Source organism: Crotalus tigris, unplaced genomic scaffold (genome assembly GCF_016545835.1).
Source record: "Crotalus tigris isolate CLP2741 ecotype Arizona unplaced genomic scaffold, ASM1654583v1 scf7180000018107.405212, whole genome shotgun sequence".
Taxonomy (NCBI): Eukaryota; Metazoa; Chordata; class Lepidosauria; order Squamata; family Viperidae; genus Crotalus; species Crotalus tigris.
The window spans coordinates 298,110-325,466 of NW_024096828.1; the positions used below are offsets into that span (position 1 = coordinate 298,110).

The 27,357-nt window shown below is 43.6% G+C and overlaps 1 protein-coding gene across 4 annotated transcripts; it reads left to right on the top strand.

Moving 5' to 3' along the window:
- The first annotated feature begins 311 nt into the window (after positions 1-311).
- Positions 312-26,366, top strand: ATP7A (ATPase copper transporting alpha). 4 transcript variants are annotated; one of them, XM_039348026.1, is made up of 16 exons: positions 312-397; positions 3,851-4,023; positions 8,371-8,466; positions 10,380-10,519; positions 12,877-13,366; positions 14,644-15,387; positions 17,581-17,805; positions 18,782-18,945; positions 22,074-22,235; positions 22,746-22,822; positions 22,975-23,200; positions 24,001-24,234; positions 24,930-25,021; positions 25,391-25,518; positions 25,619-25,773; positions 26,080-26,366. In XM_039348026.1, the coding sequence occupies exons 2-16, from the start codon at positions 3,972-3,974 to the stop codon at positions 26,317-26,319; spliced, it is 3,225 nt and encodes a 1,074-aa protein (XP_039203960.1). In that variant the 5' UTR covers positions 312-397; positions 3,851-3,971; the 3' UTR covers positions 26,320-26,366. The 4 variants fall into 4 exon arrangements, with proteins under 4 accessions (XP_039203960.1, XP_039203962.1, XP_039203961.1 ...); XM_039348027.1 differs by lacking the exon at positions 312-397 and adding an exon at positions 767-2,009; XM_039348028.1 differs by lacking the exon at positions 8,371-8,466.
- Positions 26,367-27,357: the final 991 nt, after the last annotated feature.

Consider the following 27,357-nt stretch of genomic DNA (forward strand, 5'->3'; position numbering starts at 1 on the left):
CCAGCAATTGGGCTCCAGGGGGGCCTCATTGGAGTGGGCTGGGATGGGTAGTAGGGGCTTTGGTCTTCGTTGCTGTTTTCTTCTAAAAGCGACGTGCCGCCACCGGCCTTCCTCTTTCGGGGGCGGCCACGAGGAGGGGGACGGCTGTAGGTTACACCCGCCCTACCCGCAGCCCCCACCCGGCTGGCGTCACGTGACCCAGGCGGCCCGTTCCCCGTCACCTGACTCCCTTCCCCGCCACGTGACACCGCTCCCTTCCGCTTGCCTGGGGCGGCGTGTAGAGCGTAGCAACCGTCGCGCGGAGGGCGTGGCCGCGAGGGAGGGGCGTGGCTGAGCCGGCGGAGCCGCTCGGCAGAGAAGGAGGGGAAAGTCCGGCGGCGGATGGGCCGCGGCTGAGGTAGCGCGCGGTGGCGGCGGCCTGGCGGGGCAGAGGCTCTTCCCGGGCGGCCTCCCGCGGCCGGGGTTGGGGGAAGGCGAGCGGGGCTCCTGCGCGGGGAAGAGCCTCGCTTCTTGCGGGAACTTTGGTGGGGTCTTCAGTCCGACGGGCCGTAAGGGGGGAGGGAGCCCTGTCGGGTGGGGCCGGCGGTGCCTCCCTGGCGAGGGAAGAGAGAAGCGCGCCTCTTCCAGAGGAGGGGACGGCAACTCCCAGAATTCCCCAGGCAGGCTGCGGAGTCTGGGCGTTGCAGTCCGCCCGTCTTAAAGCGGTCCGAGTCTCCCGGGCCGGGGGGGGGGGAGGGCCGGGACCTCTGATGTTCAGACTTGTCATCCCAAGTGGCAAATGGTTGGCCGTATTTGGAGGGCGTTTTCAAAGTAGTTGGAGATAAGAAGTCCCCTATTTCACGGGGAAGGAAGAAAATACCTCTGGACTTGCTTGATTATTGCTTTTCTAATCCTGCCCTTTGTACTGGGATCCTTTTGCAGACCATGCCCTGTTCTTCCCGTTGCGGCAGCTTTTTACCTTCCTTGCATTTCCTAAATGCAAACCTTGGCTTGGTTGAATGTTGCTTCCTTCCTTCCGTCCGTGTTTCTTTTTTTAAGACTACATGGATGCAGCAATAGGTAGAAAAGTGCTTTGAAATACATGAAGTATTAAACAATTTTTAAAGCATGCATTTAATTTAGGAAGGCAATCTGCATTCATGTGCAAAGGAAGACCAGGAAACATCTTTTTTCCTTCTTTACACTTGCATGAAGAGAAACTTTGAAGGCACTTTTTACTTCTTTTTTTCGATGTAATATTGCATCATATTTGATAAACCAGGCTCTGCAAAAACAGCATCAGAGGTTATTAAAGTTTATTAGAGGAGCATCTTTTTAATTTTATTTGAGCAAATTTCTAGATTATATTGTCTGTCGCAAAGCAATTTGGTAGATAGGCCTTGCCGTTTTTATTTAAATATGGTACCAGTATATAAGCATTAATGAAATGTAGTCCTACTATGGTAATTAAGTTACAACTGCTTAGCTCAGCTGCTTTTTTCTGTGGGTTTTTTTTGTATCTTTTTATTTTAATTAGAGAAATCTTTTAACCTGCTCTTACATTCTCATCTGCTGTCTCACTTTATGCTCATTTCTTGATGTTCTTTGAATTCAGTCATTTTCCTTTTTATGTTTTTGCTAAAAAGCCAAGCTTGACATGTTAAGCACTGTTAACTGCTTAACAGAGTCCTTCTCCAGAAAAATTTAAAAAATTATCCAGGAAGAAGAGAAATTCTCAGGATGGATCTGGTTGAATTTAATGTGGCTGGGGAATTCTGGAAATTGAAGTTGATCTTAAAGTTGATAAAGCTGAGAAACACTGAACTACTTGGGTATCTCCTCCAATAGCTCCACTCAGTGGACAAAGCAATTCTTCCTTTGGTTCCACCCTTTCACTTTCTTGGAGGGATGCTCCTGTGACTTCTTGACATTGAATTGATGTCAAATCAGTTCATACTGGGAGAGTGCTGCCTGGCTTTGGCCCTGAGGTTATGCTGAGGCTGGGAATCTCAAGGACCCCCTCCCAGAAGGTAGGATCCAGATGGAGATCTAAAATGACTAAATAAATGGCCTTGCTGAGTGAAGAGAGGAGATTGAGGCAGAATGTCCTCTGGGCTTATTATCACTTCCCTGTCAGAAAATTACTTTTGTATTAAAAAAATCCAACCTTTCAAACCTTTGTTTTAAGATAGTTTTACTAATAGAATAGAATAGAATAGAACAGAATAGAACAGAACAACAGAACAGAACAGAATAGAACAGAACAACAGAACAGAACAGAACAGAACTGGAAGGGACCTTGGAGGTGTTCTAGTCCAGCCCCCTGCTCAAGCAGGAGGACCTATACCTATACAATACTATACTTCTGTGATTTGGTTTATTGTGCATTTATTATTCTATTTTAAAGGCTTTCTGTTGTAAATCATCTTAAGTTATAAATTGGATTATAAAAGCTGGAAATAGTGTGGTACAGTTGGAAATTAGGTTAAATACCTCATTTTCTTTACATTTATGGGGAAAGGCAATCAGATGTTGGTTTAGCTGGAAATAAGACTTACCTATGTTTTCCTGTTTTTGTAGAGTATTTCTTACGTGAATCATAAACAAGCAGTAGGATTTGTAATGTAATGCATTTTTACAAAACCTTAGCAAAAAGTTGGAGTGCAAATGCAGATTTGGAATTCAGAATCCTTGAAAGTTGCTACTTTTGAATGTTTTATGCAGTTTTCGTGTATGCAATATTGCAAGGAGGAATACAGCCTGTTTCAGTTGTAGACTCGTGTCGCATCAGAATAGAGCTGGAAGAGACCTGGGAGGTCTTTTGTCCAGCAATCCCCAACCTTTGCAGTTTGGTGGCCTGGCTTGAGGGGGGAGGGGAACTGGGCTGTACCAACAGCAGGCTGGCACTCACACCCGTGATTGCCCACCAGCCCGCCGCTCACACTGAGTTCTGGGGGGTTGGCTATTTTTGCCAGCTTAGTGTCATTTGATGAGTTCTCCTTCTGTTCCCTCATCTAAGTCATGTATGAAGATATTGAAGAGTACTGGACCGAAAACAGAACCACGTGCTACCCCACTGCTTACTTCTCTCCATGTAGATGTAGTACCAATTAAGGACTACTCGTCAGTAGGGTTCTAGTGACGATGCTGTCTGTCTCCCATTTGTCTAGCTTACTAAGAAGTAGGTTGTGGTCTACTTTGTTATGAATGCCTTGCTGAAGCCTAAGCATTCTATGTCCACCAAATTTCGCTGGTCTACTAATTTAGTCACTTTGTCAAAGAATGAAATAAGATTGGTTTGGCATGACGTGTTTTTAACAAACCCATGCTGGCTTCTAGTTATAACTTTGTTTCTAGTTGTACACAGATCTATTTTTTGATTATTTTTTCCAGTATCTTCTCAGGTATTGATGTTAGGCTGATTAGACTAAGATGGCCATTTCGAGCTCATTCTGCTCTCTTCAGTTAGCCGCACCCTTTATGGGATTCGAACCTGGGCAGTTTACATACTAGGCAGTGATTTAACCACCAAGCCACAGGCTCTCCTCCCTCTTTGCCAGCTGAGTCAAGGGAGTATATGCAGACATATACTCAATTAGACATCTGTCTGAAAAACTTCCTGCATATATATATATATTTGTTTTCTGAGGTTTTCGCGGGTGTTTGTATGTAGGTCTTTGGTTGTTCGAGTTTTCTCCCGCGTAAAATTGGAAGTGTCTTGGCGACGTTTCGACGAAGTCCCATTCGTCATTTTCAGGCTGGTGTTTTCAGCTTCGTGCTTCGAGCAGCAATCTAGCTTTTGGGGCCATTTGGGCCCACACCTGGCACCTGAGTTGCATTTTATCTATTTTTATTGTCTTTTTGTACTTAGCTGCCAAGAGTCTTGAGATTGCATCTGCATAGACCTATGAGAAATAAAAGAGCTGCCGTAAACTGGGCATAGAAGGAGCTGTTAATCCAGGAGGACACCCAAGGCAGTCACATTTCAAGAGATGCCTTCAACAAAGGAGAGTGCATTCAAGGACAATGGCCTCGTGCCCTCAGGTAAGGCAGCATTAATATCTCCTAAATCAAAGCACTAATCCCCCCCCCACAAACACATTTTCCATGTTTTTCTAATCCAAGATTGGGAGTGGGAGTTTCCACCATATTCATGGCTAGTAAGGAGACAAGTCTCTCACTTCTTTTTTTTCCTGGATTTTGTTTTTCTGTATGTACTTTTGTATTCATACATGGTAGCAAACGTGTGATTTTGACATATTAATTTTGGGAACCCCTTAAGGAATATTGAATGTTGGGTATAATAGATATTGACTTTTGTTAATATTTGTTCTCCTCCATATTAGCAGAGACAAATGTCTGGGGAGGGACTTCATCTTCCATCTGTCCTTGCAGATGTCCATGGCAAAAATACTGCTGACCCCATTTTAAAAGAAATTAGCATTTTCCCACCTTGGGATTCCTCTTGTTCACCCAAAATTTTACAAAGTATAGCTCAACCCTGTGTTCTCTAATGCTTTCTCTTCCTTGCTTCTACCTGCACATCTTGCTATAACCACAAATGTGTTGGGGATGTAACGTTGAACTTTATATTAACAGGTGTCCATGCGACTCATATCTGACTTGTAGAAAAAATAAATAATAAAAGTCACCACACTTGTGAAGCCACAAAAACTCATTCTCTTGCTCTGAAAAACTATTTTGTCTAATTCTGTTGTGCAACAATACCAAACACACAGCCAAGGGCTGATGTCAGGAGGGCTTTTGCACAATATGGTTGTGCTCACTCCTAGATTGGGAAGTCATTGAAAAAAATTACTCACGTCCAGTGGCCCAGGGGGTGACGGGAGCACCACAATACCCTCATCTGTCACCAGTGCTCTGCAAGCTGCTTTGGTTACCAGTTGGCTTCTGGGTGCAATTCAAGCTGTTGGTTACCACCTGTGAAGCAGCACAGGACCTGCTTATCCAAGGGATCATTTTTCTCATGTGGTTTCTGTCTGCCCAGTAGAATCGGCACGCTCCAGGGCCTGCCAAGGACCTCACCTTTTGGGACCTAAGAAGTCTTCTTTCTCCAGACTTGTCCTTTGGTGACGCAGGTCCCCAGAGATCTGGATGACTTTCACCTGATATCAGGCGTGAAACCTGGCTTTATTCCCAGCCCTGGGATTAGAGGTCCTACCGTGTTTCCCCGAAAGTAAGGCCTACCCCAAAAATAAGACCTAGCTTGATTTTGGGGGCTGGACCTAATAAAAGCCCTACTCCCAAAATAAGCCCTAGTTTTGGGGCGAGGCACACACCTAGAAAATCAAGCAAGGGTGAGAGGTGGAGCGGCCCCACGTGCCCCACCCCAGGCCTCTTTCGCCGGCCCACTTCTGCGGGGTCCCCAATCTTGCATTTTGCAGTCGGACCTTTCCGGAAGGCCACTGCAGCGGAGAGCCAAGCTATGGATTCAATCCGTAGCTCAATTCTGCAAGAACTACTCGGCTGCAGTGGCCTTCTGGAAAGGCTGACTGCAAAATGCAGGCCGGAATGCAGCTGCAGAATGAAGATTTAAAAGATTTACATGGCCACTCATTTAAGCAACTCTGGGCAGTATATAACAACAATAAAACTAATAAGTATAAAAAAATCATAAAACAGTAAACAAAGTGATAAAAACGAAAACCCTGTGTCTTAATCATCATTTTGGGATGCCTCACAGCAAGCTCCAATTGCTAAATTTTCTAGCATGTTGGGTTTGTTTCCTCTGGATAAACACGTTTGTTTTCCTCTTTATTGTTTCTAAGTTTTGAAATGTAATATAAATTTGCACAATCAATTTATAAGTATATTAAATGGGTCAGTGTCCTACTTGTAGGTTTCTGCAGGCATTTATCTGCTGTGCAAGAAAAGATGCTAGAATGTAGGAAATCAGATATTTTGCCTTTTTAAGCTAATCATATCCCTACTGACAATCCAAGGGTTCTCCAGGGTTTTTCCCCGTGTAAAACAGTTGCTTGCCCTGAAAGGGTTCTGCTTAATTTAAAGTTATTCCATCTAGATTATCACTAAGTTACAACCAAATTGGGACTGGAATTTTGGTTGTTGAGCAAAGTGATTGTTAAGCAAGAGTACATGTGACTGCTTTGCTCAGTGACTGCGATCCTGGCTCTCCCAGTTGCAATTGTTAAGTGATCGTGTGGATTTTTAAGGAGGAACATGGAGTACCCTGGTGGGGGAGGCCAGTTGCCTACCGGTCTGCCGTGGGGCCGCTGCAACTTTGGGCAGGGGTCTTAACTCCCTTTGTTCAGCACTCTGATAATTTCAAACAGTTGCTGAACGAACAGTCATAAGACAAGGACTACTTGTATTAAAAATCCAACAAAAATAGTTCTTTCTTATCAATCTAATTATTACTGTTAACATCATTAACAGCACATTGGGTTAACCAAGTGACCTAGAAATTTAGGGTTTTATAACCTTACGTATATTCTTGCTATACTCCTTGAAACCTGAAAATATTATATGCAATATAATTATACACACACACACAAACACGCACATATATACATACAGATGTACATGGGGTGAAATTGGGATAATGTTAAATTTTTGTTGAGTTTTTGGGGTTTTGGTTATTGCACCATAACATTTAGTCCCTTTTTTATCTAGATGAGGTCTTCTTGAAAGTAAGTTGAATATGATTCTAGGATGATAGCAAAACAGGAAGTAAAGCAGAGGGTCTTTGCTGGAATATTATTTGAGCAGGTCTAAATTGAAGAAATTCTGATTTACTCCCTGTGTTATTTAAAGGGCTCAGTTAGATTTGACTCTGTTGTGAAAATTGTGATCACTTTTCTCCAGAGAGTTCTGAAAATATGTGCACGGTCCCTGGTTAAGTTCAGTGAATTATGTATAATTACGTTGTACCTAACATTCCTCAAGTCATGGAAATACTCAAACAATTCTTATAGTTTTATCTCTAGCTTGCCTTTGTTTGTATCAGCTACCCAGGCCTTTTGAACTTTTGAAAAAGGAACCTGGCTCTGTGTAGAGCAAAGTTTCTGAACCTTGGCAACTTTACGGTGTGCTGTCTAGCGCTGGGGAATTCTGGGAGTCAGAGCCCAGGCACCTTAAGGCAAGCGGGATGGGAATGACGTCTACACATATTAAAGCTGCCGAGAGTTTCTCTTGAGTGGAGCTGAAGACAAAAGATCTGGTGCTGCTGTGTCAGTAGTTCTCGATTTATGACTGCAATTGAGCCCCAAATTTCCAGTGCCAAGCGAGACAGTTGATAAGTGAGTTTTGCCCTATCTTACGACCTTTCTTGCCATAGTTGTTAAGTGGGTTGCTGCAGTTGCTAAGTTAGCAACATGGTTGTAAAGTCAATCAGCCTTCCCTATTGACTTTGCTTGTCAGAAGGTAGCAAAAGGGGATCACGCGACCCTGGGACATGGCGACCGTCATGAATGCATACCAGTTAACTAAGCGTCCAGATTTTGATCATGTGAGCACCAGAATGCTGCAATGGTTGTATCAGTCACTTTTTCCAGCACCATTGTAACTTCGACAATCACTAAACGAATAGTTTAGGGGTAGGCAACCCTGGCTCTTTTATGACTCGTGGACTTCAACTCCCAGAATTCCTGAGCCAGCCTGGCTCAGCTTGGAAATCTCTCCCTTTCCTCTCAGCATGGCTGGCTCAGGAATTCTGGGAGTTGAAGTCCACGAGTCATAAAAGAGCCAAGGTTGCCTTCCTCTGGGCTAGGCCTAGGCCTCTTTATGGCTCGTGGACTTCAACTCCCAGAATTCCTGAGCCAGCCTGGCTCAGCTTGGAAACCTCTCCCTTTCCCCTCAGCATGGCTGGCTCAGGAATTCTGGGAGTTGAAGTCCACGAGTCGTAAAAGAGCCAAGGCTGCCTACCCCTGGCCTAAGTCGACTATGCAGCCTCCCTTTTGATAGGCAGTCGGGCCCATCCAAATTATGCTTGTCTAGTCACCTCATGAAAGGAGTTTATTTGCAGAGGCTCCTTATGCAATGTCACTTTTGGGGGCCAAACCTGTGATAATGCTTAATGAGAGGCAGTTCCAGCTGTCCCAGCAGCACCGCTGTGCTCGGGATCCCATGGCAACCAGACCATATCTCCAACTGCCACAGGATCATGATTTACAGTCTTCCCTGCCAGCGTCCCACAAACCTAATCAGTTTTGTGATTAGGTTTGTGGAAGTCAGGGGAGGCCTTGGCTTAATGACCTAATAATGGCAACAGCGACTGCCATCGCTAAGGGGCCGGTCATAGGAGATCAGGCTTGATGACCACATCACTTAAGGACAGGAATTCCTGTCCCAGTTAGTTTCGTTAAGTCAGAACTACCTATACTAGGTTTGTATCTAAATATTTCATTTCAGATACCACCTGCGGCCCACTCTCTGCTTCTTTTCCTCCTAACAAGAATCCTTACTGGCTGGGCCAAAAGAGGGTTCTGATCCGTGCCAGTCCAACAGGTTAGCCCTAACACGTCACTCTCATTGTTTTGAATATAGTGTGCGCAAAAAAAAATCCAGCCAGGGTGCAGTTTAGTTGGACTTTTTTCCCAGTTAGATTTATTTATATGGAAACTTCCTTTGTTAAAGCTTCATTTGCACCTGCTACTTAATTGCCTAGCTAAAATTCTAAATCTGTAATTGCTTTTAAAATGGGCTTAAAACTTTTGGAGTCGTTGTTATGCAATAACATGCAATTCAGTAAACTATAAACAGCAGGTGAAGGGGAAACACTTAAGAAACTTTGTCTTAGAGATATTTGTGCTTAACTAAGAAAAATTAACATTGAAAGACACACAATTATTTAGATCATTATTGAGATGGCTAATCCAGAATAGGAATAACCTTTTTTTCTGCTATCATTTCTGTGTTCTGCTGAACCATGTTGAGAGAGTTTGGGGTATACTACTAATTACCAAGCTAATTTTAGAAACCAGACATAGATTAGTAGGAAAATTGATTTCAGTAATTTTATAATGTGTACTATTAAATATCTAGGTAATATTCAGTCTTTATTTACTGAATCAGAACCATATTTGGGGATTTAGAGAGAACAACTCTTGATGCTCCTGCCTACTTTTTGTTTAGCAAAGGAAAGTTGGAGTATCTTTATCTGCTTCCTAATGGAGCGGAATTAAAAGCCTGCCCCAATATCACATCCACATTTAGTTATGGATCTGATTTTATTCAAACTAGGTTATGTCTGTCAGACCTGCCCAAGACAGTCATTTCAGGAAAGCAGACTCTCAATTCCAGTTGATTGAAGTGAACAGAAGTTTTACTAAAGATGTTGATTGCAGGAAGGTGAGGCGGGAACTGAAATTCCTGCTCACCAGTACAAAGAGCCAAACCCAACATTCCACATCTCACCCCCCAATGTCTGGTCTGTTGCCGCCCAATCCAGGATCGCCGAGATATTGTGGGAAACTGTGGGTTGTTTAGGCTGCTGGAATTTCATACCAGGGCAAGCGGCCTTGAAGATGCCCAGCATAACCGGTAGGAACAGCTGTGGTCTTCTTCATATGTCAGCTCCCCCTCCCCATTTCCCACCATTAGGCACAATGGTGTGGATTGCCCCATATGCCTCCCCCCCCTCCCCTTTGATGGTAGGACATCAGCAAGGCGCCAGGCCAACGATGGAGATCCTGACAGTGACTTCCACTGTGTTGGTTCCTAAGGTGGTTTGCAGTGAATTATACCCAAACACACCTAGACAGGTATGCACCTCAAGCACACATTATGCTATCTAGAATCCCCAATTATTTGCTTGAACAATAAGCATGGAGTAGGTCTGGCTTCACTTCTGCAGATCACAGGAAGTGTGCTAAGCAAAATGTGGATAAAAATCTTTACACATTCTGGATGATCGAGTACTGTCACTTTGAGAATTAATGTAAACAAGGGTTTAGTCATATAGCGTAATTGCATGTTCCACATTTGTTATTTGGGTCACTCCTCTAAGGGTTTTCCACATACCAGTGAGAATAAACTTGTCAGCCTTGCATCTTATTCTTCTTGCTTCTTTTGAGCAACCTCAGCTATTAGCATTTGTAATGCCTTACTTTTGGAAATAGATGGTGTAATTTACACTCCCCTTGCCACACCCTTTGCTTTGCTTATTTATATATTCATTTAACTTCTGTTCTGCCTCTTTCTGTGCTCCAAGCAGCTCAAGGCAATGAACACCCCCTTTTCCTTCTGTTTTCCAACAGCCCCGTGAGTCAAGCTAGGCAGAGAATTGACGTCTGACCTAATATCTGGTCTCCATTGTTCCTGGGGGTTTTTTTGTAGATGTTCTGTCATTTCAGTGTAAATGGATCTGATTTGTATCTTTCTTTGATTTGTGCCATTATCTTTTTCTTTCTAATTTTCAGGCAGGCAAAAAGATAAAAGAATGGATCCATCCTCAGGGGCCAGATCAATTGTTGTTCGTGTGGAGGGAATGACATGCAGTTCTTGCGTACAGACAATTGAGCAACATGTTGGGAAACTAAATGGAGTTCATGTCATTAAAGTAAGTAATTTTGTTTTTATTACAGACTGGAGGCTGGATGGGATGCAGCAGTGGAGGTCTGCTTTGCATGCAGCTTAGCAGAATAATCTTGACAGGTTTCCACTTTAGATTCAGTATTCTTAAGAGGGGGGTGGGGGAGACGGTGCAATTCAGAGAGCCTGAATTTGGTTATCTTCCATATAATTGGCAATAAATCAATCCATGATACTATAGCTAAAGGCAGAAGAAACAAACTACAATATTTTAAAATGATTACATTTGTGTAATTAGATTACGTGGGAGTTCTAGGCTGTGTTTTGCCTATGGCAAATGGGAAATTTGCTGTTAATTCAATGGGCTTTCCAGTAATGTCCATTTGCCCTTTTAGAAATTGAAGCAGCAGGATATGTTGACAGTCTGCTGAAAAACAAAACAGATTTTAGATATTATAAGAGAGTTTCTGATGTTAGTAAATCTGTGAGGGCTAAAAGTTCAGAGAAAAAGTTCCTCCTACTTGTTGCAATCTTTGTATCTCTGTGGAATCCTGACTTTTGCCAAAGAATCAGGGCCCGTGTCCCCACTTATCGATGCTGCATATTTTACAATAGTGAAGAGGCTAAGAAGAGTAGAGGTGCTTGTTCCACTAGAAGAAGCTCTCAGGATCAGCCTGTTTTAATCACAGCCAGGCATTCCACCCAGCAGAGGAAGAGGGAGAGTCTTTTTCTGCTGCTTGTTCCCTGCAGAACTCAGGTTTGGATGGAGAAATCACTGGTGTGGAAGGAACCTCGGGATGCTAAATGGAAATTTTAGTTCAGCAGCAGTTCAGCAGAGTCTAAACTTAGATTGGGAAAGCCTGTATCCCATTGTACTTCCCTCGTGGAACCTAGCCTAGAGCTTGTATGTGTGCCTCGGCATGTGTTATTCCCTTACAGTATCTATGGCACATAAAATAACATTCATTTAAGTTTCTAAAATAGCTGCAATATTCTGAAATTATCAAATGTCACAAGATGCGAGAGTTTGCCAATGTGTTCTGGGATTTGGCAGAAGATTGAGGCCTTTTTAAAAACATTTTGATTTTGGTGTCCAGAGCTCCTGCGGCACTTTCCTGGTACACCTGTGGTCTCCGGACTAGAGGTCGGAACTGTTGTTCTCTGCTTAAGACTCAAACTGTCATAGCCTCTTTTGGTATGGATTAATGGAAGAAAAGCAGGGTAATAATAAGGTTGTTTTAGGAGGAGTCCTGCAAGGGAAGCTACGCAGGGCTTTGATTATCCACCTCCCTGACCCGATTTCTTTTGCCTTTGGACACTTGGCGTGGGACCCATCCTGAGCTTTCCACCTGAGTGGAACCCTTCACTCAGCTGCCCCAGATTCCAGAATAATCAGTCAAGCTGTTTAGGTTAGCTCCTTTAGTTTCTCCTGCAGGCTTGATCACCATCACCTTTCCATTTTTGCATGTACAGTACATTTCTGACTTGCCATATCATCCAGACAGTGTTTAGTTCTTTATTTCTGGTGTGTTTGTAACTTTTTATTAAAACGTTAACCTATTTTACATTAAACTTATCATTAACGTACTAACTTTAAACTCCATGGCAGTTTGTGTCATGCCTGAAAGAGCAGTAAAGATCCATTTAACTGATGTCCAGGGATATTCCCAGCTAAGTTAGCACCTGCTAGGAGTAGATATGGGTGAATAGAACCCGGGGGGGGGGGAGGGACTTAGTCTACTTGTGGCTATGTAGAGATTCCTGGCTCTCTCTCTCTTTAACTCCATCCCCAGATTCTGCTACTTCCCTTAAAGTTTGCTTTCCTTGTTTTCAATGTGTGTGAAATTTCAAAGCTCATTTTCCTAGTTAAATACTCACCAGTTATATGCCACAGAATACTTTTAAAAATTGAGGAGGGGGATTGTTCTGTTCATCCCAACCTATGACACAGCCCTCCACAAGTCAATGTAGTATTAAATGTAACATGTTCCATATCAGCCACCTATTTTACTTTCTGGGCATGACAGTTGGAGATTAGGCTAATCTTTATCTGTCATTACTGTACTGTATATAGATTGTAATGTATACTTAAGGCACTGTAGAAAGTTCACCTGAGAAATGTATACTGTATTATTGTGTGAGAGATTTCTGAAATCGTTTTCCTGCTTTTATTGTAGTTCACCCTGTAGCTAGTCGTCTTGTCTTACAAATAAATCCGAGTTAATTTATGGTTTCATAGGTACCGCCTTACACTTCCTTCTCAGGTGAGTGAAATTGCCATTCAGGGTGTCAGTGCAATAAGCCAAAGCTGCTTGACATGTTAATGCCAGTTTAAGACGATCTTAATCTTGCTTAGCTCAGTTGCCTTTTCTCTTTCTCTGCAAGGTTTCTCTGGATGATAAGAATGCCACCATTATTTACAACCCCAAAGAGCAAATCCCAGAGTCGCTCCAGGAAGCCATTGAAGACGTGGGCTTTGATGCTGTTCTTGACGAGGCTAACTCACAGTTCGTTCCGCATGACACCACTTTTCTTACAGTTCCCACCCAGGCAGCTCTAACCTGTGAACAGATTCGTATCGACCTCCTAAAGATCAAAGGCATCCTGGATGTGAAAATCTCTTCTGACAAAACAACTCTAGTTGTAACATTTATTTCTTCTATTCTAAATAGCAAGCAGATTAATCAAATAGTACCAGGATTAATTTTGGATAATGTAATACAAGATAAGAGTCAAGGAACGTGTGAAGATGTAAATTTAAACCAAATAAGTGATGTGGTGCTAAGAATGAAAATAGAGGGAATGACCTGCCATTCCTGTACTAGCACCATTGAAGGAAAAATTGGCAAATTGCAAGGGGTCAAGCGAATTAAAGGTAATTAAAAATAGAGCACTTTTACAGCTTTTGTCCTTTTAAACCATTTTCATCAATTCTCCAGTATAACCTAAATATGCAAGTTAACTTCCAAGAGGTACAAAATATGGATGACAGTTCTGTTTATGGAGAAATTTACCTGTAGGTCCCTCATAAAGCCACCATTCAAAAAGTACAGTATTTCTAAAAGGTAACATCCAACCTTTTGTATTCTAAAACAGAACTGAGAAACAGAACCTATGCTGAAAACATACAGATTTGAAATAACCCCCCCTCCTCATTCTACTAAATCACTAGGAATAGGGAGAACTGGATGGTGGTTCTTTCAAAACTGGAAAAAGTTTTTCTAGTAGGCAGAGACTCATCCAGCCTTCCTAGCATGATGTAACTGCTGCAGATCCTGGCACTTCCACTCCAAAAGCTAAATTCCACCTCTTTCCTCTGTGATTTATTTCTGTTGCCTGCTGTCACAGCAGTGCTATAGTCTGCAAGTTCCTCCAGACTCTTCGAGCTGAACAAATGGATGCTTTCCAGGTAAAGCTGCGCAAAATGCTCCATTACTGAATAGTCTAACCCCAAAACGGCCTGTGTCAAGTACTCTGGAAGTTACCTGTTTGAAAGGCGTTTCAGAACACTCACCGCTACTTCTGGACTGCTTGGGAGTATCAGCATGCAAACTGTTCCAGCTGGTTTTAGGTGGCCCATACCTGAGCTGCTATCGAGCTTTTTCAATCATGTTCAGAATGAAATAGCTGTTGAGCTTTTTTCCAGGCAGGGAATGAACAAGTGTAGCAAAGGCCTCTAAGACATTAATTCTCAACTCTAGCAACTTTAAGATGTGAGGACTTCAATTCCAGAATTCCTCAGCTCGCCATTCTGGCTGGAAAATTCTGTGAATTGAAGTCCCCACGTCTTAGAGTTACCAAGGTTAAGAAGCCCTGCCCAGGGATGTCAGTAATGGATATCAGAGGGAGGAGCAGAGGAGGATCAGAAAGACTGGAAAGGAAGACCAAAGGGCTGGCTGCTTGGTGGGGCATGCTGAGAGCTGCGGAGGGGAGAGAGGAACAGACTGCACATTTTTTCTCCTTGTGGGCCCACCTCTACTCGGGACCACCCACTCCCAGAAAACAGCAGTCTCTGGGCTATGCTTTGAGTACCCTGATTTCCAGCGCCTCGAGTGGACTAGACCATTAACCTACAGAAAATCTTTTCATGGAAAAATACTGTATGGAATATCAAAAGAGAATCACGCAAACCCTTTTTCATTTGTCTTCTAGTTTCTCTGGATAATCGGGAAGCCACAGTCACCTATCAGCCTCACATCATTACATCCGAAGAAATAAAGAAGCAAATAGAAGCGGCAGGGTTCATCGCCTCCATAAAGAAAATGGCTAAACCCCTCCCCTTCGGTTCTATTGACATAGAGCGGCTCAAGAATAGCCGGAGCAAAGGCTCGGAAGGGACACCACAGGACAATTCAGAAGACAAGCTGAATGTGAAGACCGTCACCTTCCGGGTGGACGGCATGCATTGTAATTCGTGTGTGTTCAATATTCAGAGTAGCCTATTGGCACTTCCTTCGGTGACCAGCATCACGGTGTCTTTGCAAGAGAAGTCGGCCACTGTCCAGTATAACCCCAGCCTCATCAGTGTCGGTGCGCTCAGAAGAGCAATTGAAGTTGTCTCCCCGGGAACCTTCAAGGTCTGTGTTTTGGACGCACACGAAAATGGCGAGTGTCTGAACAACTCCAAATCTCCCTTGAAGCCTTCTTTTCCAGGAGCTCTTCACAGCATCGGGCCTCGTCCCCTGACGCTGGTGACCATCATCCGTATAGAAGGAATGACTTGCAATTCGTGCGTGCAGTCAATTGAGGGACTCATTTCACAAAAACCTGGTGTGAAGTCAGTCTGTGTGTCGTTGCGGGATCATAATGGGACAATTGAATATGACCCAACACTGACTTCTCCAGCCGATTTAAAAAACTCCATTGAAGACATGGGCTTTGATGCTTCCCTAGCTGGTAAGTTATTCCTTAGATTCCAGGTAGTCTTGAGAAGACAACCACAGCCATTTCTTTAGGAGAAAGATTTCTTGGAGGGGAGGCATTATGGGGACAATATGGCAGTTTCCTTCACAGGACTGGCTTAAGTGGGCGGCAGTGCCGGGCTGCTCCCCCCCCCCCAATCCTTCAGGTCAGTCAGTCCACCCAGAAGCTCATCTAACCAAGGGCAGGATCAGGCCAGGAAGGACGGTAATCCTTGTGCCTACTGCCAATAGCTTAGCTTAGTTCGCTTTTGCTTTGCTTTTTGCTTTTTCCTTGTTTCATTTGGTGTAGTTTGTTTCACAACTTTTGTTGCAATCGCCTTGCAGGAGAAATGCTAGAGAGGGCCCTACAACATAGTGTTGTCCTGACTCCGCCCATTTAACCTGAATTTTCCATAAAACAGATGAAAGATCAACATGGCACGTTACAACTTTCTGAGTAGCAAGTGGCTGTTTCTTTTCTTTCCTGAGCAGCCAATTTGTCATCTTGTTCCTCTGTAGGGAAATCACTCTTGGTGCCGTTGGGGGAGGCGGGATAGGAGAGGCGCAGGGTCAGGCACAGGATCCTTCTGGTTGTGCTGTCCTCTTGTCCAGAAAATGACTTGGATCCCCATGACTTGCTCTGCTCTGCGTGCCGTGCCTTACGATTATAGGTGGGGAATGGTGATTGGTAACCTCCTTTCAGCTATCTTAGAGCCCCTGGTCATACTAGATTTTTTGGGGGAAAATACAGAAATTCTCTGTATTTCAGTATCTTCTGACAAAACTCACGGGAAACAAAAGGAACGTAGGCGCAAGTCCAGTTTCCTTGCTGTTGGCAGTTTTCTTTTGAACCCAGGCAAAACCTAACCTTCCCAGGCAGCATTTGCCTGGAGCTTTTTCATTCTACGGGCCGCACTTAAGGCAGTAGCAAGGGGCCCTGGGTAGAGATGTGCATCTTTTGGGCTCATGGGACACGTTTGGAGTTTGGGGAGATTCCTGAGACAAATCAATGTGGTGTTGCAAAAAAAATAAATAAATCATGGCTTAAGACTGGTGAGTCCCAGATTGAACTCCTCCTGTGCCAAGGAACCTTCCTGGCTGATTTCTGCTAGTCTAGTTGCGCTCTCTCGCTCCAACCTGCCTAACTGGGTTGGTGCTTTGGGAGAAAATTGGAGAAAGGAGGGCTGTGGGAGAGGCCTTGAGTTTCTGGAGGAAAGGCAGCAGGGCACCTAACTGATAAATATAAAGGACTCTTTCACAACATGACAACATGACAACTGGCTGGCCAGTTTCAAGTCACCCGGTGCTTTCTTTCCTAATCCTGCAGGGTGCCCGTTTATGAGGTACCCAGCCGCACCCCTGGAAAGAAAGTAGGAGCATATCCGTTGCATTGTTTATTTCTACCTACTCTATTAAGATGGGGCACAATGACCCAGTGGTTAAAGAAGCTGAGCTTGTCAGCTGGAGAGCGGACAGCCCAGATTCGAGACCTCAGCTCTCTGTAAAGAGGGGAGTTCCCATTACTTGCCCCGGCTTCTGCCAGCCAGCCTAGCAGTTTGAAAGCTGGCAAATGCAAGTAGATTAATAGGCACCACTTTGATGGGAAGGTAACAGCATTCTGTGCATCTTTGGTGTCTAGCCATCCTGGCCACATGACCATAGAAATTGTCTTGGGACAATGCTGGCTCCCTCGGCCAAGAGTCGGACACGACTGATGGGAAAACCTTTATCTTTCCTGTATTAAGAAGGGCACGAAGGCTCAGCGGTCAAAGACACCGTGGTTGTCACCTGGAAAGCCGAGAGCCCCGGTTCGAGACCCAAGCTCTGCACTATGGAGTGAGCTCCCATCCTTGCTCCTGCCCAGTTCAAAAGCATGCAGATGCGAGTAAATAAATAGGTGCCACTTTGGTGGGACTGTAACAGCGTTCCAAGTGCCCTGGGTTATAGTCAAGCTGGCCACGTGACCATGGAAATGTCTTTGGATAACACTGCCTCCCTCGGGACAGGGGCAGTCTGTATCTACTGTGTGAGTTTTACTTTTTAATTGAAAGAAAAATTCCTTAAAAACTAAAGTCAGGTGAGGCAGGGAGCTTAAGCATCCAGAAAGATCAGCATATCTACTCCCGTCGTGAGACTGTAGTTTGAAGAGCTGGAACAGCGTTTTCTGATGTTCGTTTTCTGCCGCCAGTACCGCCGAGCCCAGAGCCCGTGGTGCTGATCACTGAGCCTTCCCAGGAGAGGCTGGCTAAAACTCAAGAAAGCAAAGCGCCCAAAACAGTCGCCCATCCCAGCCTGTGGCCAGTTCCCAACAGACCGGGCCCGAAGGCACCGTCAAAATGCTACATTCAGATCACTGGCATGACCTGCGCTTCCTGCGTGGCAAACATTGAGAGGAATCTGAAGAGAGAAGATGGTAAGAAACCCTCCCCTAAGGCTGATCAATATTTGCTGTCACAGATGCAGCAATTTATGACTCGGGTAAAGGCAGAAGGAGGGCTAGTCTGAGTTGAGCTCCTGCCCAAGGATGAGGCCAGGGCCCCTGTGGTGCAAGGAGAGGAAGTGTCACGCCCCCCCTCCATCCCCCCCCCCAGGCAGCTTTTAACATTTGGTCTTTGAGTGAGGAATCTTATCTGATTCACTTGGACCATAAGTCACCCTTTTTTTCCTGAAGGTTGTCATGGAATGTTCGGAATTTACACTGCTAGAGTTTTTCCAAATTTTGTTTTCCATATTTGTGGAGAATAAAAGGGATCACTTGTAAAAGGAACCCCACAAATCAAGGTGTTGGGGAGCAACAGCACCACATCACACCCTGGTCCTGGGCCATGAGATGTCTTAAGAAAATCAAGTTTTACACTGACGAAAACAGCAGTGTGGTGTGTTTACTCAGGACACTTGATTGTACAGCATACTGATTATTTTTTCAGTGTTTTCCCCATGCCATCACTCTGCTAAACAACTAATTCCTACAAAACTATTCAAACCACTTAGTAAAGCTCCTCATCTTTCCTATTACCTATTTCCTTATCTTCTTATAACTATAACTCGGTGGCTTGTATCTTATGATTTATATTGTTTTATTTAGTATCCTAGTATGATGTATGTTGTTTGCTTATTTAGTATCCTATTACTATCATTAAGTGTTGCATCTTATGATTTATGATGAATGTATTTTTATGTTGACTATGATCATGATTTATTACTGTTGCTTATATGTAAACTGATAATAAACGTGATTTATTACTGTTGCTTATATGTAAACTGAGAATTTACGCACTGGAGACAAATTCCGTATGTGTCCAACCCCCACTTGACCAATAAAGAATTCTATTCTATTCTATTCTATTCTATTCTATTCTATTCTATTCTATTCTATTCCCTGTTTCTAGGAATATGCTCTGTGCTCGTTGCCCTGATGGCCGGGAAGGCTGAAGTGAGATACGACCCTTCCGTCATCCAGCCCCCGACTGTAGCAGAGAGGATTAGAGAACTGGGGTTTGGTGCTCTGGTGCTGGAGGATTATGATGAAGGCGATGGCATCTTGGAGCTGGTTGTAAGAAGATTGTTTCAGTATCAACACATGTGCAGTTTTTATACCACGTATGAAAAGGATGGAAGCACTTGAGTAGCTGCAGCATAGGAGGGCTTCTTTAAAACGTGGAAGTCCTGCTGTTTGTTATGTCTAAGTGAGACCATATTGAAGTGGTAGAACCAGCCCTCCAACTCCACTTTTACTTCTTGTTCCTCTTTAGGAAATCTTTTCCTATCTAAACATGTTTAGGTGGAAATGTCCTTGAATATAGTGGTCTTTCCCTCTCAAAATTATAACAAAAAACCATTTCATTTTGCTGTCATATCTATTTTTGCCTGGATACCAAAAAGTTTGGGCATGTTTCTGTTGCTGTTTCCAAGTTTCTAGCCTTAGTGGGAGATCTTTTCTTCTTTCCTCCAACAGAAGTGTGTTTCTGTATACCGTATATTCCGGAGTATAAGACGACTTTCTAAACACTTAAAATCTTTGCAAAAGTGGGGGGTCGTCTTATACGCCGGAAAAATATTACTCAGCAAGTTTTCTCTTCTCCCCCCCCTCTCTCTCACTCAAAAAGAGTCCTAGGGTTATTATTAAAACCAGCCGATCAACTAAAGATATCTCTGAGAGTACGATAGGCATTATCTGGCTGTTGTGACGGTAAGATTTCCTGGAGGTTTAATCCCCATTCTATAATGCTACATTGCAAACCGTCTCCTCTCTTCTTCCCTCCCTTTTGCATCCCAATTCCTTGCCCACCCCTCCAGAACTGCGGATTGGTAGTGGCCATCCCCTGATTAATTCATTCAAAGGAAGTAGAAAGGAATGGCCCATGTAATGGGGAAGGGGGGAAAAGAATTGTAAGGTGTTTTTTTATATATAATGAAAACAAACCTAAGCATCTGCGTCCATTCGAGGCACTTCTCAGTGCTTCTTCATGCAAGCTTTTCAGCGTTTACCTCTCACTGCCGGTGAGAGTAGCTTGGGGGAGGCGGAGCTTATGGGTCTGGAAGGGGAGGGGTGTCAGCTAAATTCCTCTCGGATTCATGAAGCAGGAATGGAGTGGGAACAGAAAACAGCTACACAATCCTTTTGCCTGTCGACTTCCACCGAGCTTATGCAAGCAGTTTCTCCCCCCCCCTAAATAAACTTGCATGGTGCATTTGTGATGTTATTTATGACAGATCCTGGCTGGTCAATCTGGCTCCCATCTATAAGTACTGTAGTGCACTGAGTTTTAATAACAAATTAAAAGGAAAGCATTTACTCCCCCCCCCCCATTACCTGAAAAGGGGGCAACTTATCACATTTATGGAAATGCAAGTTTTCGAAGGGCGAATGCCTTTCTTACTTAGCTTATTAACTGCTTCCTTTCCTTCTTCCCTAAACATTCTGGCTGTCTCCAATTTCATTCTTGGTAGTGTTGCTTTAAAAAACTGCTGAGAAGTCCTTTTGCAGGCAGGGCAATTTTCATCAAGGTGTGTGTGCGATTGACAAGGCAGAGCCTTTGACAAACAGGCAGGCTTTCTGCTCACTCAGCTTGGAGGGTGGAAGACTGAATGGAGGAGATCCCTGCGTGCAGCCTGCTTGCTCCAAGCCAAAGCTTGCTACTGGGGGGAGAGCAATGGAAGGGACCCAGGGAGTCACACGCATGCCTACACGTGCACGCACACACCCTGAGCTACTCATTTGGACTTACAGGTGGCCAATGAGAACTCAGAAACTGTGCTCCCTTTCCCCCTCCCTCATGGAATTAGCTTGTCCATTTTTTCCCTAGGGCCTATACAGGAGTAGGCAACCTTGGCTCTTTTATGACTCATGGACTTCAACTCCCAGAATTCCTGAGCCAGCATAGCTGGCTCAGGAATTCTGGAAGTTGAAGTCCATGAGTCATAAAAGAGCCAAGGTTGCCTACCCCTGGCCTATAAGATGACAGGAAGGGTTGGGCAGGCAGGGAGAGCTGATCCACCCAATCCAAGCAGGCTTTGTATACAACAACCAGCCAAGGTTCATCACTTGCTGTGATTGGCTGGTTGTTGTATACTGGGTACATACAGTACAGCACCAGTATCTGTACCAGTTCATACAGTACAGCACCAATACATACAGTACAGTATACAAATGTCCAATAGTCAAGACCCCATCATGGCTCCACCAGCAAGAAGAAAGAAATATGAAGCCAGTTTCAAACTTAAAGTTGTAAACTTTGCCATGGAACATAATAACTGCGCTGCTGCAAGACAATATGGAGTTTTTCTGCTAAGTACCTTTATGTCATAAGCATTTGAATTAAAATTACCATATTGAAATCAAATCTGATGTTTTTTAATTTTTATTTGGTGTGCGTTGAAAGAGGGGTAGTCTTATACGGCGAGTATAGCCCAAACTCTATATTTTAACTGGAAAAGTTGGGGGTCGTCTTATACGCCCAGTCGTCTTATACGCCGGAATATACGGTACTTGCTTTTTTCTTAGTGTCCATGTCAGTTTTTCCCCTGTTGGTCAGGAAGGCAAAGAGTGCACTTTGCAGGGTAGGGTAGGGCTGTATGCAGACTGGGAAACACAACTGCTAACTGAGAGAACGGGTGGGTGTTGAAATGCAGAGAAAAAAGCTGACTGTCTCAACTCCCCTAGAGTTTTACTCTTCAGTGGATGGTTAAAATTCTTAATCATAACTATTTATCTGTGTCTAGTTTCCATTCTGCAGGGGGAAAAGGAGTGATTTGTTCGTTTGTTTTGCTTGTTTCCCACCTTTATAATTTTTTTACAAACAATTCAAGGCAGCGAACATATCCAACATACTTTCCTCCTCCTATTGTCCCCACAACAGGTGAGTTAGACTGAGAGAGTGTGACTGGCCCAGGTCACCCAGGTGGCTTCCGTGGCTAAGGCTGGACTCACAGTCTCCTGGTTTCTCACCTGGTGCCTTAACCACCACGCCAACCGACTCTATTTACCAGTTTGAAGAGCGGAACTATTACAGAAGCAGAACAAGAGTAGTGATGAGCTAGGAGAAATCTTAGGTTAGGTTTTTTTTAGGGAATTCTATCACCTTTCATCACAGTTTCCTCTGATTCATTATTTATGAATCAGGCAGGTAAAATTACTCCTTAAAAGACAATATTCTACAAACAAAGGCTTTTCTCTCACAGGTAAGAGGGATGACTTGTGCCTCGTGTGTCCATAAAATAGAATCCACCCTTATGAAAACGAAAGGGGTTCTGTACAGCTCGGTGGCTCTTGCAACCAACAAAGCACACGTCAAGTATGATCCGGAGATGGTTGGCCCTCGAGATATTATACAGATTATTCAGGTAAGTATTTTTGTCAGTACAGTTTTGCTGTTTGCAAGCTTGCTGTATTTCGTTTTATTTACTAGATTTATTTTTTCCATAAAAGTCATTGTAACTAAGTAGAGGAGAACGCATTGAAAAAGATACTGCATATGGAAGCTGGTTTGAAGTTAGAATTTTGTGATCCCACTTTGTAGATATAATAACATGCTTAGGACAGAAACTTAGGTTCTCCCGGTTTGGTTTATGTTCTTATTCTCCCAACTCCCGTTATATTTTCTTATTTCTCATGTCTGTTTATTTACACTATAAGCTGTTGCTAGGGTTCTATCGTTGTTAATTTTATACCCTTCATTCTAAAGCACCCTGTTTTGGGGCAGTGGTTGTTGTTAAATAATATGCAGAAATGTCTAAACTTATAAAACACTCTGACGAAGAGTCAGTCTCCCTTTGCTGGTAGTATATATGTCTTCCTGATTTTAGCTAAGATCTGTGTGGAAATGTGCATATTCACATTATGTCTCTTTCTAGAATCTAGGATTTAATGCTACATTGGTAAAGAAAGACCGATCTGCTAGCCACTTAGACCACAAGCAGGAAATTAGACAGTAAGTCCCTTTTTGTGTTTATTTATAGCTTTGCACGTTTCTTGGAACATGATTTTTTCCCCATGACAGTATACTATATACTGTCTTTTGAAGTTTTACCTAACTTCTTGTTATGGTTTATTCTAATATTATCTTGTCCGCTTATTATTTAGGTGGAAACGGTCCTTTCTTGTAAGCCTCATTTTCTGCATCCCTGTAATGGGGCTCATGATTTACATGATGGTGATGGACAGCCGCATGTCGGCCATGTACCAGGCTTCTAACCTGACTCAAGAAGAAATAGAAGCTCATCACCCATCAATGTTTCTGGAGCAGCAAATTCTTCCCGGGGTGTCAGTTATGAATTTGCTCTCCTTTTTATTGTGTGTTCCTGTTCAGGCAAGTAGAAAGATATGTCGGTCATTCATATGGTAGGACATAAATGTCATGCCCAAATTCCTTTAAGGGCTAATTGCAATACTTAATCTTGAAACACTGACTAGTCTCTTTGGGAGAGCAAGAGTGCCTGTAGAGCTTAGGTGGAGCACCTGGTTATGTGGATTGTGACTAGAAAGTACAAAATGCCCAGTAGGCGTTGGCCTTTAAAGTTCACATTTGACCACACTCTTCCACTGCGCCCACCAAAAAACTAATCCAGGGGTAAACTTTATTTATTAAAATAGTTTTCCTTTTCTACTCTTTGAAAGAAAGCCAAAAGTAATTTTTTTTATCATGGCATTTCAAGCATCTCTGTCAAAGTTTTTGTTTTTTTCAGTATCATTTTCCCTTGATATATAGTGGGAGACTTTGCTTCCTGGTGAAAAACTCCTAGAACTCCTAAACAAAATACATTTCACAGTTATTCTGAATTTTCTTCCTAAACCGAACATTTGGGGGTGGGGGGTGGGGGGTAAAGGAAAGGACAGAAGAAGCAAGGAGAAGATGGGAAATAACGGCAGCCGCACAAGAAGAGCTTCCCCTAGATCTCCCGGCTTGCTCTGTCATCTGCCTCTTGGGAATCTGCCGCCAAGCCCAGGGCAGGCTGGAGGTATCATCTTGAGATGCCCAGGCTCAAGACTCGCAAAGAGGGAAGAAGCATCTGTGCATTTTCTCCTGAAATTTGACAATGAACGATCATTTTGCTACCTGATTTCTCTGTTTCAGTGTAAATGTCCTGCTGATATTTGCTCTTCTTACAGTTCTTTGGAGGCTGGTACTTCTACATTCAAGCCTACAAAGCACTGAAGCACAAAACAGCCAATATGGACGTGCTGATTGTTCTAGCCACGACCATCGCCTTCGTCTACTCCTGTGCCGTTCTTCTGGTTGCAATGGCTGAGCGGGCAACGGCCAATCCAGTGACTTTCTTTGACACCCCTCCCATGCTCTTTGTGTTCATTGCGCTGGGGCGCTGGCTGGAGCACGTGGCTAAGGTCAGGGGAGAAGGGCTCTTCCTCCTCCGGGTCAGAGGGGCGGGCGGAGGGAGGCCGTGGAAACACTTTCACGTTAGCTGCCGTGTTCCGTGTTTACCTGCGTTTAACTCCGATCTGGGTGTTATTAAAAAACATGTTTCAATGAAAGGGAATGCATATAACAATATGGTAGTAGGCGCACGCGCACACACGCACACACACATGAACATCACACAAATGCTGGCTGCATCCCTCTCCTGCACCCTTTCTGCCTGGGAGGGAGTTCAGGGGCATCTGTGTGCATTCGAGGGACCCCCCCCCCCCGGCGCTTCCTCAAGAAGGATGTGGAGGAAAGGAGAGCGGCAGGGAGGGGAGGGGAGGGCTCCGGCCATCGCACGGGGTGCCACCTTCCAGGGACTTTAGTCCTCACATTTACTCAAGCTGGAGGCTAATGAATTTTTTTTTAATCTACCAGTAACTGGCATTGTAAACAGTTACTAAGCAAATGTATTTCGAATAAATGTCACACTCCTAAAAACAGATGCCAAATGAAAGAAAAGGTTATGTTTTCCTTGGAACTTACTTAGATTTTCTCTTTCCTTGCTAGCTTGTGAGGAAAGTCTCTCGGCTAAAGACTTCTTGTTTAACCCGTGATTTTGATGCTTGCAGTGAATTTCTTTGGTGCCTTGTATGTAAACACTTTTTAATCTTTTTAGGGTAAAACATCAGAGGCCCTTGCGAAGCTAATTTCACTACAAGCAACAGAAGCAACTATTGTTACTTTAGGTCCAGATAATATCCTCATGAGGTATTTCCAGTTCTGTGATGGTTTTTTAATGAAATGTTTATATGCTACAGTGGTTCGTCCCCTGTAATTACCTTGTAGTCTTTGTTTCTGTCTTGCACATTGAAGGTAACATTCTGCCTATGAAGCTCAGTGTAAATTATAAATGTTTGTAAATGAGACAAGAGTAGCAACGCAACATGAATTTGCATATAAACTCCCCAAAACATATTTTCAGCTGGGGATGTCTTTACATTACTGTAGTCTCCTGCAGATGAAGAAGACTTTGAACAGGAATTTAAGAGAAAAGGGCATTTTGTTGTGCAGGATTTAACAATCGGAAATGCTACATCACTTCCATTGCTAAGTTTGAATGTTCTGACTTCTCTGCAGTGAGGAGCAAGTTGATGTTGAACTAGTTCAGCGGGGTGACATTGTGAAGGTGGTCCCAGGTGGCAAGTTTCCCGTGGATGGCCGAGTGATTGAAGGACACTCTATGGTAGACGAATCGCTCATCACAGGCAAGCTGGAGGGGGTTTTCATGGGCCCTGGACTCTGGGCTGGGGAGAGGGAAATTGTCAAAGAGTACCCTCCGTTTTTTTTAATTTCTGATATACATAGGTGAAGCAATGCCTGTGACCAAAAAACCCGGCAGTTCAGTCATAGCAGGTTCAATTAATCAAAATGGATCCCTGTTGATCTCTGCAACCCATGTTGGGTCTGACACTACCCTCTGCCAGATTGTAAAGCTTGTGGAAGAAGCTCAGACATCAAAGGTATTTAGACTAATACGTTTAGGTTTTGCTCCTGTCGATGGCCATGATTCAAGACAGCAAGTTGATAACTTAAAGTCTGCAGAATTCTGCCTCCCCTTTTTCTTGGCCCTGCCAATAATTATAGCATCAGCAAAGTATAAGTTAAATATCTTTCTCACTAAAAATCATAACTAATCAAGATATCAGTTATGCACATGTATATTATTTATTACAAATCTGCAGGCTAAAAGCCAAACCAGCTCAGCTTCAAAAAAGAATTAATGTTGACTTAATGTTGCTTCTTTTTCTCTCCTTCTCTTGCTTTAGGCACCAATTCAGCAGTTTGCTGACAAACTGAGTGGCTATTTTGTTCCTTTCATTGTTGGTGTTTCTGTCATCACACTTCTTGCTTGGATTGTGATTGGCTTTGTCAATTTTCAAGTTGTGGAAACCTATTTTCCTGTAAGTCTCTTTCCTTTGGTTTTTAATTTTTGTGAAGAAATGACCTGCACAAAGTTCCTTCTTAGGCCCAGGACTCTTACAATGTTATGGGTTTCTTCTGAATAGTAAACAACCACTTTTTGCTGATTTAGACAACACACTTCCTAAAATGTCATCGTATAAATCATGGTGGGCCATCTATTGGGGGGGGGGGAGAAGGTGGTCAAAAATGTCAATATGGTGCCAACAACTATGTAATTGATGCCCCACATTGTAAGGACCCGCTTCAAAACCTCATCCCAAGAAAGCAGGACTCTTGGAACACTTCCATTCCAAAAGGAACTTTTCTTAGGAGAAGCTGACAGCAGGCAAAGAAGGCAGGATCTGAGGGGTTCCCGCTCAGATCAATAGGTTAAAAAAGCATCAAGCAAACCCTACCCCAATAGTTTATCCAGTCAGTTCAAACTAGCCAATCCCCAAGTGTTAGGTCCGCTGTGGGAACGGAGCTACCCCAGATTGACATCAAGGGGAAACAGTTCAAAGAGCAAGCGGATAGAAACAGCAAAGAGGATACATTTTAGCAAAGCAAAAGGAGAAATAGTGCGTTCCCTGGAGCCTCCCCCCCTCCCCACAGGAGAATGATAGAACCCACAGAAAGAACCCAAAAGGAACAGAACCAACCCCTTCCCCAACCCCATGCACATGTTTTTTTTTAAAAAGGGGTGGTGCTTTGATCATGAGTCACATCTGTCCTTTTGACATTTTGCCCCCCCCCCCAACGCCTGCAGGAATACATTCTCAAATTGGTTGAAGGCTGATCAACACCCCCAGTATGACTTGTTCTTAAGGGTACTCTTCAATATCTTCATAAATGACTTAGATGAGGGAGTTGAAGGGGAATTCATCAAATTTGCAGATGACACTAAGCTGGCAGGAGTAGCCAACATCCCAAAAGACAAGCTCAGGATCCAAAAACATCTTGACAAACTTGAACAATGGGCCCTGTCCAACAAAATGAGTTTCATTGTGGAGAAAAGCAAAGTTTTACATTTAGGCAGGAAAAATCAAAGGTAAAAGTACAGATTAGGTGAGACCTGGCTCAAAAACAGTAACTGAGGGGGACTTTGGAGTCCTGGTGGATGATCACTTGACCGTGAGCCAGCA

Bases quoted from the DNA above. Each gene is read 5' to 3' on its own strand.
- ATP7A (XM_039348026.1), top strand. From the start codon at position 3,972: ATGCCTTCAACAAAGGAGAGTGCATTCAAGGACAATGGCCTCGTGCCC. The intron at 10,520-12,876 runs GTAAGTAATTTT...TTTCTCTGCAAG, and splicing joins ATGGAGTTCATGTCATTAAA to GTTTCTCTGGATGATAAGAA. The intron at 17,806-18,781 runs GTAAGAAACCCT...CCCTGTTTCTAG, and splicing joins GAATCTGAAGAGAGAAGATG to GAATATGCTCTGTGCTCGTT.